Raw genomic sequence first — 18,275 nt, 5'->3', positions numbered from 1 at the left:
TGCAGTGTCACCGTGAACCCTGCGCTGCTCAGAGCTGACTGCAGTGTCACCGTGAACCCTGCGCTGCTCAGAGCTGACTGCAGTGTCACCGTGAACCCTGCGCTGCTCAGAGCTGACTGCAGTGTCACCGTGAACCCTGCGCTGCTCAGAGCTGACTGCAGTGTCACCGTGAACCCTGCGCTGCTCAGAGCTGACTGCAGTGTCACCGTGAACACTGCGCTGCTCAGAGCTGACTGAATTAACCCCATCCCTGCCAACCACCACCAAACACCAATAAATGTACACAGGAGGATAATCCCAGAGCCCCCCTCCCCCAGGCCTTGTCTCCTTCCTTTTCAGAAGCAAGTTTCTGATCCCGGCATCCTGGAATTCCAGCCGGGATACAAAGAAAGCATTCACTGACACACTGATACACACACTCACTGACACACTGATACACACACTGATACACACACTCACTGACACCCTGATACACACACTGATACACACACTGATACACACACTCACTGACACCCTGATACACACACTGATACACACACTGATACACACACTCACTGACACACTGATACACACACTGATACACACACTGATACACACACTCACTGACACACTGATACACACACTGATATACACACTGATATACACACTCACTGACACACTGATACACACACTGATACACACACTCACTGACACACTGATACACACACTGATACACACACTCACTGACACACTGATACACACACTGACACACTGATACACACACTGATACACACACTGATACACACACTCACTGACACACTGATACACACACTGATACACACACTGATACACACACTCACTGACACACTGATACACACACTGATACACACACTGATACACACACTCACTGACACACTGATACACACACTGATACACACACTCACTGACACACTGATACACACACTCACTGACACACTGATACACACACTGATACACACACTGATACACACACTCACTGACACACTGATACACACACTGATACACACACTGATACACACACTCACTGACACACTGATACACACACTGATACACATACTGATACACACACTCACTGACACACTGATACACACACTGATACACACACTGATACACACACTCACTGACACACTGATACACACACTGATACACACACTCACTGACACACTGATACACACACTGATACACACACTGATACACACACTCACTGACACACTGATACACACACTGATACACACACTCACTGACACACTGATACACACACTGATACACACCCTGATACACACACTGATACACACACTCACTGACACACTGATACACACACTGATACACACACTGATACACACACTCACTGACACACTGATACACACACTGATACACACACTGATACACACACTCACTGACACCCTGATACACACACTGATACACACACTGATACACACACTCACTGACACACTGATACACACACTGATACACACCCTGATACACACACTGATACACACACTGATACACACACTCACTGACACACTGATACACACACTCACTGACACACTGATACACACACTGATACACACACTCCCTTACACTTCCATGCTCACTGACACACTGACCCAGCCCCTTCTCAGAGTTACTGCTTTGATAGCCCCTGGTAAAAGCACAGCACAGTGCAGTAAAGCACAGAGAGAAGATTTTTTGAATTATATTTTTTAAATATTTAAAGCAAACCCCATGGCCTCAATGGAGAATCATGTCCTGCATAAAAGTTTAATAATCAAACTGAACGCAGTAGGGATTCAAGGAAATGCATGCACATGGATTAGGGAGTGGTTAACATGTAGAAAACAGAAAGTACTGATTAGAGGAGAAACCTCAAAATGAAGCGAGGTAACCAGTGGTGTACCACAGGGATCAGTATTACGTCCTCTGCTATTCCTAATCTACATTCATGATTTAGATTCTGGTATAATAGGAGGAGTGGCAAACACTGTTGCAGCAGCAAAGGTCATTCAAAATGATCTAGACAGCATTCAGAACTGAGCAGACACATGGCAAAGTGTAAAGTATTGCACGCAGGCAATAAAAATGTGCACTATAAATATCATATGGGAGATAGTGAAATTGAAGAAGGAATCTATGAAAAAGACCTAGGAGTTTATGTTGACTCAGAAATGTCTTCAACTAGACAATGTGGGGAAGCTATACAAAAGAGACCAGAATTATTCTGGGTTAAAAGGCATGTCGTATACAGACAGGCTTAAAACTGAGTCTATTCAGTCTTGAACAAGAAGATTACTGAGCAGAAATTGAAACTCTCACCCCCAGAGGTTTCCATGCAGGCTGGTATATAAAGGAGATCAATGAGAAATCTTGACGTGTTCTGATAAATGTGCACATGGATTGTATAAAGTTACAAATATATTTGCTACATTTATGACCATTTGAATTTGTGTGTGTGTGTGTGAGAGAGAGAGAGAGAGAGAGAGAGAGAGAGAGAGAGAGAGAGAGGGGGGGAGAGAGAGAGAGAGAGAGAGAGAGAGAGAGAGAGAGAGAGAGAGAGAGAGGATGGGGAGAGAGAGAGGGGGAGTATTACCTTGTCAAAGCAAAGGCAAGTGGGATATACATATTGTGACAGAGCAGAGGTCCTGCTCACAGAGAAGTGTGTGTCAGTGTAAATTGTGGATTGAACCAGGATGAGAATCACCTGTCACTAATGTAATGAGGGACACTTGCCTGTAATTAAGCCTGCAGGTTTATATAAGCAGGGCTAACAGAAGACCTGTGGAGAGACCAGTGTCCTGGGAAAGGCACTGTGTGTAATGCTTGTAGCGGACAGACTGAAAGTTTAGCGAAGCACTGCTTAGTGGAGCTAGACGTCGTGGGACGGGCAGGCCGGGCCAGTGTCGGATTCCGGAAGATGCGCCACCGCCCTCTGGTGTCCGCAGCGCGGTACTGCCGCTGACGCGCAGACACTGGAAGCCCTGGGGTCCTGGTGGACTGAGGGACTGCAGCCGGGCGCGAGTGTGCAGACCGCGGCAGCAGCGCAGGGGAGGGCCGGTGTAACGCGAAAATTGCCCCCACCTGGTATGCTACACACTGATCGGTAGGCTATAACTTACTTTGAAAGTCGTAACTATAGAATTCATCCAACGTATAATAAAGTTGCAGAATGAATACATACATACCGAGCACTGAGAGTCGCACAGCACAGACGGCAAAATAAACCGTGTGTTGTTAAAAACGGTCCACGAAGTTTGTGAAGTTGATTGGTTACTACAACCCGATCAATGCAGAAGGAAAGCGCGTTTTATATAACACGCTCACACGTTTCTGAAGGCAGTGAGGATTTTAGACCCACAGCAAGTTTGTAGTTCGGATAAACTAGGGCAGCAGTGTGGAGTAGTGGTTAGGGCTCTGGACTCTTGACCGGAGGAAGGTACTTTACCTAGATTGCTCCAGTAAAAACCCAACTGTATAAATGGGTAATTGTATGTAAAAATAATGTGATATCTTGTAACAATTGTAAGTCGCCCTGCTAAGAAATAAATAAATAAATAATAATAATAATAATAATAATAATAATAATAATAATAAAGACGCCCTCCCGTTGGATTGTATTGCAGTGTTTGATATAAAGAAGCCCTCCCGCTGGATTGTATTGCAGTGTTTGATATAAAGAAGCCCTCCCGTTGGATTGTATTGCAGTGTTTGATATAAAGAAGCCCTCCCGTTAGATTGTATTGCAGTGTTTGATATAAAGAAGCCCTCCCGTTGGATTGTATTGCAGTGTTTGATATAAAGAAGCCCTCCCGCTGGATTGTATTGCAGTGTTTGATATAAAGAAGCCCTCCCGTTGGATTGTATTGCAGTGTTTGATATAAAGAAGCCCTCCCGTTAGATTGTATTGCAGTGTTTGATATAAAGAAGCCCTCCCGTTGGATTGTATTGCAGTGTTTGATATAAAGAAGCCCTCCCGTTGGATTGTATTGCAGTGTTTGATATAAAGAAGCCCTCCCGTTAGATTGTATTGTAGTGTTTGATATAAAGAAGCCCTCTTGTTAGATTGTATTGCAGTGTTTGATATAAAGACGCCCTCCCGTTAGATTGTATTGCAGTGTTTGATATAAAGACGCCCTCCCGTTAGATTGTATTGCAGTGTTTGATATAAAGAAGCCCTCCCGTTGGATTGTATTGCAGTGTTTGATATAAAGAAGCCCTCCCGTTGGATTGTATTGCAGTGTTTGATATAAAGACGCCCTCCCGTTAGATTGTATTGCAGTGTTTGATATAAAGAAGCCCTCTCGTTAGATTGTATTGCAGTGTTTGATATAAAGAAGCCCTCCCGTTAGATTGTATTGCAGTGTTTGATATAAAGAAGCCCTCTCGTTGGATTGTATTGCAGTGTTTGATATAAAGAAGCCCTCCCGTTAGATTGTATTGCAGTGTTTGATTCTTACTGTAAATCAGGAGGAGATCAGTTATATGCAAAAGAAAACAGTAGTAGAATTTCTTTGACCAAATTTTGGAGAAATGCTGAATAACTAGTTCCCAATTTAACAAGAAAGGCTCAAATATATTTGTCAGTTGTTACCAATTCTGTGGATGCTGAAAGAAGTGTTTCTTCATATTGTAACGACCCTGGCGATGGCAGCATCCTGGACATTGTGTTTGTCTTGTTTGTTACGTCCTGTTTAAGGTTCCATGTATTGTGAGGGTACGGGGCACGCCGTTGGTGTGTGTCTGCGTGAGTGCATGCGTGTGTGTGCAGTGGGCGGTTCCCCCAGAGGCTATAAGTAGGAGGGGGGGGAAGCCGCGAGCGGGAGAATGCGTGTGAATGTCTGACTGGAGAGCGATTACGAGAGACAGAGTACCGGCTGAGAGAGTGCTTGTCGGTGAGTCTGCGGTGTAAAAGAGAGAGAGACAGCTATTTGTTATTTTGGCGTGAACCCCGGCCCAAACAGGGTTTCGTTGTGTTATTAAAGAAATTCAAAAAATAAAAGTACGTGGAACCTCATCTGGTCTCTCCCGAGTCTGTCTCATCCCCATAGCACAGAACGCTACATTGGTGTTTCAGAAGTGGGATTTGTACAGCGCCTGTCACGAGGGGTGAAACAGAAGCAAGAGGGAGAAGATGGCGGACGCGAGAGAGATGAGAGAAGACGAGCTGCGAGCCAGACTGGAGGAGCTGGTCGCTGAGCTGTGGGTCAGGAGCTACCCGAGAATGGGCGCTGCATGGGGAGGAGAGAACATGGAGCGAGGGAGGAGCAAGAACCCTTGGGCGAAAGAGGAAAGAGGGATCAAGATGGCGGAGCTGGGAGACAGACAGACTGCTCCGCAGGCTGAGGGGCACTGCGCCATCGTCATCGAGGGAGAAGGAGATTCTTCGGCCGCCGCAAGGACCTCATCAGCCACAGAGATAGGAGGAGCGCAAGTGCGCGTCAAGGAGGAGGCAGCGTCACCATCGGACACGCCCGCCCTGCAGCAGAATGTCAACAAGGGGGTTTATTACAGCCGTTTGCAGTACAACGGTAAGGCCGATTGGCGAGACTTTGTAAAGCAGTTTGAAATGATGGCAATGGTAAACAACTGGACAGACAGAGAGAAAGCCAGTAATTTAATTGCTTGTTTAGAAGAAGAGGCTTTACATTGTTTAACCACCGTCGATCTAAATGGCTGTAGTAGCTATGGGACATTGGTTGCTGAACTGAGCGTGTGTCTGACAAGAGAGCGTGATGTTAAGCCCCGATATGGGCCCCGTGCCGATCACGGGAGAGAGAATATGCGGTGTGGGGGGAACATGTTGCCAGGGGCGAGCCGGCAGCCAGTGAAAGCAGGCCGATATGACGGTAGATCGACGTGGGAGGCGTACCACGTCAAATTCAGGATGGCAGCGCTCACTAATGACTGGGGGCCGACGGAGAAAGCAGGACAGTTGGCGGCTGCATTAGAGGGAGAAGCGCTGCAGGTTCTGCTGGACTTGGGCCCAGACGAGGTGGCCCAATACGAGGTGTTAACCGCAGCTCTCGAACGCCGTTTTGGGAGAGTGGAGCCCGCAGTCGGGTTGCGCCTGCAGCTGGCCAACCGCACTAGAGCTCCCGGAGAGAAACTGGGCGTACTGGCTGCTGATGTCCGGTACCTGGCCCGGAGGGGGTACCCAATGTTCCCGCCAGCCACCCAGGAGGACCTGGCTGTCGAGGCCTTTGTTCGCGGACTGACCCCGACCGCTCTACGTCAGCAGGTCCGGTTTGCTGCCCCAACCTCCCTAGAGCTTGCCGTGGCTCACGCCGAACGAGTCGAGGCGGTGCTCGAGGAGGGGGAGCGGGACCATGCCCCTGGGAGCGAGAGTGGTCAGCAGAAGAGGCGGCCTGACCACACACCACCTAGAGCTCGCATGGCCCAAGCAGAAGAAGAGGAGGCCCCGTACCGCACCATTGACCCCACCTGGCCCCCGGAGCTTACCACCCTCATCAGGGCGGCGATCACCCAGCCAGCTCGGACTCCTGAAACCCCCCCACAGCTGTGCTGGGGCTGTGGACAGCCTGGCCACCTACGGCGCCACTGCCCAGCAGCAGCTGCTGCACCACCACCACACCTGACACAGCAACCGCAGGGAAACGCCAAGGGGCCCGCATAGACGGGACGACGCGTGCCCCCAGTCCAGTCCCATTAATCGCGGACCACCCAGCTGCAGCGGCCGCCACCAGTACTAACCCGTGTAGCCGACAGAGCAGGGCGTCACCCCTCACGGAAACAGCCGACCACAGACAGTGCCAGCCAGCTATAGCGGTAGGAAGGACCACTGCCGGGGACTTCTGCCATGTCCCCGTCCGCATTGAGGGGGTCCCGTGCACTGCTCTCGTGGACACTGGCTCCACGGTGACTCTCATCCGCCCCGATGTGCTCCCTGCAGGGGTCCGGCTGGAGCCCACCACCGTGCAGTTGCGCACTGTGACTGGAGAGCTAGCCCCCATGCAAGGAAAGGGCAACCTTGCTATTGAAGTGGCTGGACGGACAGTACACCACCCTGTCTGGGTAGCAGCTGTACAGGACCCCTGCATACTGGGCCTGGACTTCCTGCGCTACACAGGCGGACAGCTAAACCTCCGGACCGGGACACTGCACATACAGGGGAGCCCGGCTTTAGCTTTAGCCTCACCCCTTGGACCGCTGGGTCGGAGTCGGGACCCCTTCGCACGACAGTTTCGGGATCTGCCGAGGACACAACGGACCGCCGCCATGAGACGGGAGACCTCAGCACACCCCCGGGCTCCATCATGCGCCAGTCTCATCAGGGACAATACAGCGTCTCGACGGCCCCCACTCCGGAAGGAGCTACTGCTTGCACAGCCGCCTTCAGGTGCCAGCGCTCGCCAGCCAACATGGCCACTCTCAGGCCGCAACGCTCGCCAGCCAACACGCCCACCCTCAGGCCGCAATGCTCGCCAGCATGTACAGCCGCCCTCCTGCAGTTCTAGCGTGGCCCAGGGGAATGCAGCTCTCCCCCAGGCAGCCCCGCCACCCTGCCCGGCGCCGCCAACCGCTACCCAAGGGCTGCGGGAGGATACCGCCATGCCACGCCCTACTGTCAGGAGTAATTCAGCGTCCCCAGCAATCTCCCCTCCGCCACCAGTCTCCCCTGAAGACCCAGCTCTCAGCGCAGTGCATGCAGTTTGGCTCAGGAGCTGCGAAGGGCTTTGCACAGAAGAGCGTCGCCAGCTGTGGGAACTGGTGTATGAGTATCGACACAGTTTCGCTACCGCCTCGGATGACGTGGGGCGGACACACCTGGTGCAGCACCAGATCGAGACGGGAGCCGCCCGCCCCATTAAGCAGCGCCCTCGCCGCCAACCACTCGCCCTCCAGGAAGCCACAGAGCAGGTGCTGGAGGAGATGAAGGCAGCGGGGATCATTGAGCCGTCCGACAGCCCCTGGACCTCGCCGGTAGTCATGGTGCGGAAGAAGGACGGCAAGTGGCGCTTCTGCGTCGATTACCGGCGAGTGAACGATGTGACGGAGAAGGACTCCTACCCCCTTCCCCGCATCGATGAGTCCCTGGACTTGGTGGCCGGCTCTAGATGGTTCTCTTCGCTGGACCTCCGCAGCGGCTACTGGCAGGTTGCGCTGGATCCCTCTGCACGGCCGAAGACTGCCTTCTCCACTGGACGGGGTCTGTGGCAGTTTACTGTGATGCCGTTCGGACTTTGCAACGCCCCCGCAACGTTCGAGCGGCTCATGGAAAAGGTGCTGGCCGGAGTACCCCCCTCGGAGTGCCTGGTCTACCTGGATGACCTGCTAGTCCACGGAGGGACCTTCCAGGACGCCCTGGCCTCCCTGCATGAGGTGCTCCGGCGAGTGAGGAAAGCGGGGCTAAAACTGCACTCTGAAAAGTGCCAGCTGATGCGCCAGGAGGTCTCGTTCCTCGGGCACCGAGTGGGAGCAGAGGGGATCCAGACAGAGGTGGACAAGGTCACCGCAGTGAGGGACTGGCCTATTCCCGTCAACCCCCGGCAGGTTAGAAGCTTCCTAGGGCTTGCGTCCTACTACCGCAGGTTTGTGCAGGGCTTTGCCACCATCGCTGCCCCCCTGCACCGCCTCCTGAGGAAAGACGAGCCCTTTGAGTGGACCCCGGCGTGCCAGGAGGCGTTCGCCTCCCTGCAACATGCGCTGTGCCAGTCCCCGGTGCTGGCTCCCCCGGATGTCCGTTCTCCCTTCCTGCTGGACACGGATGCAAGCAACGAGGGGATCGGGGCTGTCTTATCCCAGCCGGGTCCAGAAGGGGAGCATGTGGTGGCGTATTTTAGCCGGTCGCTCAGCAAGGCAGAGCGCCGGTATTGCGTCACCCGACGGGAGCTGCTTGCGGTGGTGGAGGGGGTCCGCCACTTCCGCCACTATCTCTGCGGGCTCCCCTTCACCATTCGCACAGACCACGCTGCCCTGCAGTGGCTCCTGACGTTCCGGGAGCCGGAGGGACAGGTCGCCCGTTGGATCGAGCAGCTCCAGGCGTTTCAGTACCGGATCCAACACCGGGCTGGTGAGAAGCACGCCAATGCGGACGCGCTGTCCCGTCGTCCCTGTGCCCGGGAGGGATGCGCCCATTGCAGCAGAAAGGAGGAGAGGGAAGCAGAGCTGTCCCGCCGGGGGGAAGAGCAATGCCGGGTGGCAGTATCGGCTGAGAGGGTGGATTGGAGAGCCCATCAGGACCGAGACCCGGACCTCCGCCCCATACTACATTGGCTAGAGGAGCAGCGAAGGCCTCCCTGGGAGGAGGTGGCCCCTTTTTCCACCGCCACTCGGGGGCTGTGGGCTCAGTGGAGCGGGTTGGCCTTGCGTGACAGAGTCCTTCAGCGGCAGTGGAAGGTGCCCGCCACGGGGGAGGTGAGGTGGCAGGTGGTTGTCCCGGGGGCGATGCGCCAGGAGGTGCTAGAGGCCCATCATGGGACCCCAGGCACTGGTCATTTTGGAGTGACGAAGACCCTGAGGCGGCTCCGCCAGTCGTTCTACTGGGGGCAGTGCAGGCGAGACGTGGAGGACCACTGCCGACGCTGTGACATCTGCACTGCCCGGAAAGGACCCCAGGGCCGGTCGCACGCCCCACTCCAGCAGTACCAGGTCGGGGGGCCTATGGAGAGGGTTGCCGTGGACGTACTAGGCCCTTTTCCACGCTCCGAGAGGGGGAACCGGTTCGTTCTGGTGGCCCTCGATTACTTCACTAAGTGGCCAGAGGCGTACGCTTTGCCAGACCAGGAGGCAGAGACGGTCGCTGAAGCACTGCTGGAGGGGTTCTTCAGCCGGTTCGGGGTCCCTCAAGAGTTGCATTCCGACCAAGGGCGCAACTTTGAGTCCCGGGTCTTTGCCGGGATGTGCCGGCGCCTGGGCATCAAGAAGACGCGGACCACCCCTCTGCACCCTCAGAGCGACGGACTGGTGGAGAGGTTCAACCGCACGCTGGCCGTACAGCTGGCTGTCACCACCGCCACCCACCAGCGGGACTGGGACACCCGCCTGCCTGTCGTGCTGTTGGCCTGCCGCTCTGCTGTCCAGGATTCCACCGCCTGCACCCCTGCCCTGCTCATGCTGGGGCGTGAGCTGCGCACTCCTGCGGAGCTAGCTTTTGGTCGTCCCCCAGATGCCCCCAGTGTACCCCCGGGCCCTGAGTATGCCAGGAGACTACAGGACCGACTGGAATCAGCCCACAGCTTCGCCAGGGACCAGTTGCAGGCTGCTGGGGTACGGCAGAAGCGGAACTATGACCTCCGAGTACGGGGGCGCCACTTCACCGCCGGGGAGCTCGTGTGGGTCTTCAGCCCCAAGAGACAGCGGGGCCGTTGCCCCAAATTGGACAGCCACTGGCTTGGTCCTTGCCATGTCCTGGAGAGGATCGGGGACGTGGCCTACCGGGTGCAGCTACCTCACAGAGGACGCAAGGTAGTGCTGCACCAGGATCGGCTGGCCCCCTACCTGGGACAACACCCAGCACCATCCGACCCAGCAGCTTCTGACAGTCCTCTCCTGCCCCCTCCTGATCCACCCCGCCCTAACAGTCCCCCCACCCCCAGGGCTGAGGGTTCCTCCCCCGACGGTTCAGTTTCCCTGTCCCCTGTGGCTGACAGGAGCCCGTCCTCCACGCAGGGCTCCCGCCCGCAAAGACAGCATCGCCTCCCGGGTCGTTTTCGAGACTTTGTTCTTCCCTCGGGGACGAGGGACTAAGGGGGGGGCTGTGTAACGACCCTGGCGATGGCAGCATCCTGGACATTGTGTTTGTCTTGTTTGTTACGTCCTGTTTAAGGTTCCATGTATTGTGAGGGTACGGGGCACGCCGTTGGTGTGTGTCTGCGTGAGTGCATGCGTGTGTGTGCAGTGGGCGGTTCCCCCAGAGGCTATAAGTAGGAGGGGGGGGAAGCCGCGAGCGGGAGAATGCGTGTGAATGTCTGACTGGAGAGCGATTACGAGAGACAGAGTACCGGCTGAGAGAGTGCTTGTCGGTGAGTCTGCGGTGTAAAAGAGAGAGAGACAGCTATTTGTTATTTTGGCGTGAACCCCGGCCCAAACAGGGTTTCGTTGTGTTATTAAAGAAATTAAAAAAATAAAAGTACGTGGAACCTCATCTGGTCTCTCCCGAGTCTGTCTCATCCCCATAGCACAGAACGCTACAATATGGACTCATTTTCACAGAGCAACGTCAATCCGTGGAAGCAGACCGGCTGAACTAGCTGACGATGCTGAAGTTTAATAGCAAGGTGTTGCACCGTGGTAAAGTTGGTGTGAAGTTCGATATTGATTTGATATTCACAACCATATCACCTAGACTGTTTCAAACCAGCTTTATTGGGAAGCTGACATTCCTTTGACTGTGAATCCTATTAATACTTTGTTTAAATCAAACCACATCCCATATGCGCGTATAGTATACAGGGCTGGATGAGGAAGCTTTATATTAACCAAAGAATGTCTCGTTTCTGTAGACGGCAAACTCCAAGTACAGCCAGTGAAACCGTGAAGCGCAGCATTACCCCTCTGTGCCGCGTCTTCACTGTCTTCATCGCGGGCGGTATTGTTTCAGTGCCCTCCTTTACCCCGGTGAAGTTGGGTTGGTTTTGGATAGTCGCGTGGATAGTCGATATTTGCCCATTCACTACATTGTACGTCAGATAAGAGTTAAGAGCTCCTACATACCAATTCGCAAATGAATGATATTTCACCTAATGAAAGTCTCGATATTAATGGATAAATGAAGGCATGTCTCATTGATTTGAGAGTTCTGAACACGCAAAATCAGAGCAGTAACGAGGCATTTTAGCGCCGGGTCAGGCAGCCATGCGCTCCACCCCCCTTTTTGGGTGTTGAAAGTTGGGATGGTATATTTGTTCAGGTTTCATAGTGTTGATTCACTTATTATTTCAGAATCTCTCCTTATAACATGTTTGAAGGGAACAAGACATTACTTAGAACAGAACATAACTTGTTAACACGCGTTCATTGCAAGGTTAGATTTCCTGCCTCTACGATTATATGCAATCCACGCATTTTCAGTACCAAGATAATGAGTTTATTTTAGGTATGGTCATTTTTTGTTAGTCAGGGCTGGGGTTTAGTTCTTGACTCCACAGTAAAACATTTATAACAACAATAACAACAATATTTCCCTTACCCTATTTGCCACTCCCAGCGTCCTCTGCTGCTCATTAACATATTTGTGGAGGCCGGGTCCGGGCACGGAACGGCACACAATCCGTTACAATATATCAGCCTACCGTGAACTTCCGCAGCACAGACAGAAGTGTTCTATTAAAAGAGAATATGCGCGTCATTACAGAAACCACCGGCTAAAATGCTGGACGTTGATATTATTACTCTGGATGTGTGTGCTTTATTTTACACTGTGAAATATACCTTGGTTTAGATATGAAACAACACCGCGTGGTGTCAAATTTGAAAATGTAACACTTAAAATCAATACTAATGGGTGGGAGTCTGGAACCAACTCCCCAGTAAAGTTGTTGAAGCTGACACCCTGGGATCCTTCAAGAAGCTGCTTGATGAGATTCTGGGATCAATAAGCTACTAACAACCAAACAAGCAAGATGGGCCGAATGGCCTCCTCTCGTTTGTAAACTTTCTTATGTTCTTTACATTTCATTACGTTTATGGTAGTGTTGGTCCTGAAGGCTACAGGAGCGAATAAATAAATAAGCAACGCACACGGAGGGGAAGTGAACGACACAGACATGCGACGCTGGTTTGTGTAGAACCAGGTTCGTGCTAAGGGAGTGACGCGTTTCACTTTTCTAGTGCAGAGGCGCATGCGATCTTCAGAATATGCTAGGGAGGCGCTGACAGCTGTCAAGTGAAAACCATTGAGAACCGCAGAACAAAATTATTACTGGAGTGGCAGTGCATTAAGTCCGCCCCCCACGGATGTGTGCGTGTGTGTGTGTGTGTGTGTGTGTGTGTGTGTGCGTGGGTGTGGGTGTGTGTGTGTGCGCGTGTGTGTGCGTGGGTGTGTGTGTGCGTGCGTGTCTTTGTGCGTGTGTGTGTGTGTGCGTGTGTGTGAGCACGCGCATATTTTCTTTTAATAGAACAGATGTTAAGATTGTGTAGGCAGTAAAAATCTGGACCCACAAAACTGCCCTGACGGCAAAACACAAAATAGATATATCTTCTGTCTGATCTGCCTTCATATTTTTCCTCAATTTGTTACAATCAGTCACAATCAGATTTTCACACGTTTTGTTATTATTATTATTATTATTTATTTCTTAGCAGACGCCCTTATCCAGGGCGACTTACAATTGTTACAAGATATCACATTATTTTTTACATACAATTACCCATTTATACAGTTGGGTTTTTACTGGAGCAATCTAGGTAAAGTACCTTGCTCGAGGGTACAGCAGCAGTGTCCCCATCGGGGATTGAACCCACGACCCTCCGGTCAAGAGTCCAGAGCACTAACCACTACTCCACACTGCGCTATCAACGATGCATTTACGCGGAGCTGTTCTTTCAGCACCACAAGCTGCAGCTTGCGGAAACGTCTGATACACAATCGAATACAATGAATATAGACCAGTTGTGTTTTGTTTGTTTCGTTAAATGGAACTCATTTAGTTTCTAAGCAAAGGCTGGCGTTCATTATTATTATCGTTGCTGTTCTTCTTGCTGTATCACCATTTTGTGTTCTATCAATAGAAAAACAAACAAAGGAGTGCCTTTGCAAATAAACGGTATATTCAGTTGAAGTGTGAATGTTGCCATCGGTGCTACTCATTCACTTGCGGATCTGTTTCTCTGTCCCGAGACGTCGAGGTCTCTCACAGTTACTGCCACATTCACATTCATCCTCTGTGTTACTGTCCACAGACATCATTACAAAAACATGTAAATGAACATAGGAAACTCCACCAAGACTTTGGTACGGCAGACCCAGGACGTTACAATAAATAACCCTGCACCAGAACCTCCCCGGACACTGTACAGCAGACCCAGGGCATTACAATAAATAACCCTGGACGAGAACCTCCCCGGACACTGTACAGCAGACCCAGGGCATTACAATAAATAACCCTGGACCAGAACCTCCCCGGACACTGTACAGCAGACCCAGGACGTTACAATAAATAACCCTGCACCAGAACCTCCCCGGACACTGTACAGCAGACCCAGGGCGTTACAATAAATAACCCTGCACCAGAACCTCCCCGGACACTGTACAGCAGACCCAGGACGTTACAATAAATAACCCTGCACCAGAACCTCCCCGGACACTGTACAGCAGACCCAGGGCATTACAATAAATAACCCTGGACCAGAACCTCCCCGGACACTGTACAGCAGACCCAGGGCATTACAATAAATAACCCTGCACCAGAACCTCCCCGGACACTGTACAGCAGACCCAGGACATTACAATAAATAACCCTGCACCAGAACCTCCCCGGACACTGTACAGCAGACCCAGGGCATTACAATAAATAACCCTGCACCAGAACCTCCCCGGACACTGTACAGCAGACCCAGGACGTTACAATAAATAACTCTGCACCAGAACCTCCCCGGACACTGTACAGCAGACCCAGGGCGTTACAATAAATAACCCTGCACCAGAACCTCCCCGGACACTGTACAGCAGACCCAGGGCATTACAATATAATGCACAACAACTGACACAACATTTTTTTTTTGTTTCGTGCAAACATAAATAACACTTATGGGCTTCTATGAACAAAACAAAGAGCAAATAACAGCTTACATGTGTTACAGAATCTATCAAATGCACAGATTCCAATAAATGGTTATAATGTCTATAGTGTTCAGGGATCGGTGCCAGAAATGGGAAATCTATTAAAAAACAAAATGTTCTCTTCTGTTGATGAAATATATATTTGTGCCTGGTGAGATCCAGATATCAAGGAAATGTCATTTACAGAATAATTTGTGTAAAAGTGTACTGATAAATTAAAACCTTTAATAAGTTATTTATACTTATGCGTTCTCTGAGATATTGAAAAAACGTCCTTTTAAATTCCTCTTCTACGTATTCACAGGGATGTAAGGGTTAAATAAATGTCAGTAGCCAGCTACAGTGTTGTGTTTATTAACCTGCTAATGCTTTGTAGTGATGGGATGAGCAATTCAAATGGTTAAAGTAATATCATGAGATGATTGTTTAATGATTTCTCATATGTGGCTCACTGTGGAGGCTATGGCGACATCGTGTGGCTGTAGGGCTACATTACAGGTTAAAAACAAGCAAAAAACTTAAGGCCCTAATTTTAACAACCTATGAAAAAACAGACAACAGCCTCTAAATACAACTGCCCTCCTGACATGTGCCTCTCCTTTGATATTTATATCTATGCAAATGAGATTAAGTACTTGTATTAATATATAAAACTTATGATTTCCATTACATGAGAGTAGGTGTTAAAACTTCGTGCTGATATTGGACTCAGCTCTCGCCAAGATAAGCTCCAACTAAGACATAGCTTATTTTTACTGTAAACTAATGTGATCCATCTGCATTTCCTTCCATCTGATGATGTAGATATCCTTCTGTCTGGTGTTGATGGCTGAAGTGTAATGCTGGCTCCAGGGATCAGCTTATTTTGCCTCCCTAGCGCATCAGCACACACAACGGCTGCGATGCTGGCTCCAGGGATCAACCACAGTGCGGTCTCCCCAGCGCATCAGCATGACAACTGTCTGGACTGAGCTGAGTAGGGTACTTCTCTGGGGTCTTCAAGTGGGCACCTTCCATCCTTGGTGTTTCGTCGACTAGCCCACAACACCTTAAGAGGGCTTGACAGTGATTCTGGTGTCCCAGCATCACCTCCTCCGTCCCCCACTCAGCTAAGCCCAGCTTGCTTACCTTCCTTTACATCGACTTTGCTTTCTTTCTACTGTGCTTGAGGTTCCCAACCAGAATCTTTTTCATCTCAACCAGATCTAGTTTCTGCTCCTCTCTGCTGCTTCAGATAATTTCTTCACTATGCGTTGCAACTCTTGACCACTGAATGCGATGTCTCTGAGGAACTGGGTTATGGAGTATGCCACAAATCCTCGACAACCCACCTCCACTGGGTAAACCCAGACTCTCCATCCTCGCTGTTCCGCTTCAGCAGCTAGTTGAGCGTACCGAAGTTTCCTCCTTTCATACGCCTCATCCACAGCATCCTCCCATGGAACTGTTAACTCTACCAGGTGAACAAGGTGTGCTGATCCAGACCACAAGACAATATCTGGTCAAAGGTTAGTGGTGGCAATCTCAGGTGGGGAAAATAAGCTGTTGTCCAACATCTGCCAGCATTTTTCAGTCTCTAGCAGCTTCCAGTTGTCCTAGACAAGTTTTGGTTTTAATACCTTTTCTTGAGACAGGGGTCAGAGGAATGTTGTTCTTCGTGTGTCATATATTGCTGGAATTGGTGGCAACCTGTTGGTCATGCTGCGCTTGTCTTCCAATGCTAAGGCCAAACATCGCAGCACCTGGTCATGATGCCAAGTAAACCGTCCTTGGCTAAGACCCACCTTACATCCTGTCAAAATGTGTCAATGTAGCTGGCGATGAACACAAAGGATCACAAAGGATTAATATATACAAAACACATTATATATATATATATATATATATATATATATATATATATATATATATATATATATACAGCTCTGGAAAAAATTAAGAGACCACTGCAAAATTATCAGTTTCTCTGGTTTTACTATTTATAGGTATGTGTTTGGGTAAAATGAACATTTTTGTTTTATTCTATAAACTACTGACAACATTTCTCCCAAATTCCAAATAAAAATATTGTCATTTAGAGCATTTATTTGCAGAAAATGACAACTGGTCACAATAACAAAAGCAAGTTTTCTTCCAGGAGGCTATGTGGTCCAGTGGTTAAAGAAAAGGGCTTGTAACCAGGAGGTCCCCGGTTCAAATCCCACCTCAGCCACTGACTCATTGTGTGACCCTGAGCAAGTCACTTAACCTCCTTGTGCTCTGTCTTTCAGGTGAGACGTAATTGTAAGTGACTCTGCAGCTGATGCATAGTTCACACACCCTAGCCTCTGTAAGTCGCCTTGGATAAAGGCGTCTGCTAAATAAACAAATAATGTAATGTAATGTTGACTCATGCCAAAGCTGCCCGATTCCAGCCTTGCTGAAGCACCCCCAGATCATCACCGATCCTCCACCACATTTCACAGTGGGTGCGAGACACTGTGGCTTTTAGGCCTCTCCAGGTCTCCGTCTAACCATTAGACGACCAGGTGTTGGGCAAAGCTGAAAATTGGACTCATCTGGGGGTGCTTCAGCAAGGCGGAATCGGGCAGATTTGTCTTTGTGAAGGACGCATGAATCAAGCCAAGTACAAGGTTGACCTGGAAGAAAACTTGCTTCCTTCTGCTCTGACAATGTTCCCCAACTCTGAGGATTGGTTTTTCCAGCAGGACAATGCTCCATGCCACACAGCCAGGTCAATCAAGGTGTGGATGGAGGACCACCAGATCAAGACCCTGTCATGGCCAGCCCAATCTCCAGACCTGAACCCCATTGAAAACCTCTGGAATGTGATCAAGAGGAAGATGGATGGTCACAAGCCATCAAACAAAGCCAAGCTGCTTGAATTTTTGCGCCAGGAGTGGCATAAAGTCACCCAACATCAATGTGAAAGACTGGTGGAGAGCATGCCAAGACGCATGAAAGCTGTGCTTGAAAATCAGGGTTATTCCACCAAATATTGATTTCTGCACTCTTCCTAAGTTAAAACATTAGTATTGTGTTGTTTAAAAATGAATATGAACTTATTTTCTTTGCATTATTCGAGGTCTGACAACACTGCATCTTTTTTGTTATTTTGACCAGTTGTCATTTTCTGCAAATGAATGCTCTAAATGACAATATTTTTATTTGGAATTTGGGAGAAATGTTGTCAGTAGTTTATAGAATAAAACAAAAATGTTCATTTTACCCAAACACATACCTATAACTAGTAAAACCAGAGAAACTGATAATTTTGCAGTGGTCTCTTAATTTTTTCCAGAGCTGTATATATATATATATATATAGAGAGAGAGAGAGAGAGAGGCTGTATGGTCTGATGGTTAAAGAAAAGGTCTTGTAACAAGGAGGTCCCCGGTTCCAATCCTGCCTCACTCACTGACTCGCTGTGTGACCCTGAGCAAGTCACTTACCCCTGTTTCAAACAGCGGCGTGCAGAACTGAATTGAGATGAATACGTGTTAGAGTCGCACTTCATTGTATT

The 18,275-nt window shown here is 49.9% G+C and overlaps 1 protein-coding gene across 1 annotated transcript; it reads left to right on the top strand.

Moving 5' to 3' along the window:
* Positions 1–5,143: 5,143 nt before the first annotated feature.
* On the top strand, positions 5,144–12,959 carry LOC131709035 (uncharacterized). Its single transcript, XM_059010645.1, has 2 exons — positions 5,144–6,359; positions 6,530–12,959. Exons 1-2 carry the CDS (start codon positions 5,144–5,146, stop codon positions 10,717–10,719), a joined length of 5,406 nt encoding a protein of 1,801 aa, XP_058866628.1. The 3' UTR covers positions 10,720–12,959.
* Positions 12,960–18,275: the final 5,316 nt, after the last annotated feature.

Source organism: Acipenser ruthenus, chromosome 41 (genome assembly GCF_902713425.1).
Source record: "Acipenser ruthenus chromosome 41, fAciRut3.2 maternal haplotype, whole genome shotgun sequence".
NCBI lineage: Eukaryota > Metazoa > Chordata > Actinopteri > Acipenseriformes > Acipenseridae > Acipenser > Acipenser ruthenus.
This window is presented reverse-complemented; position numbering and strand designations above follow the sequence as displayed.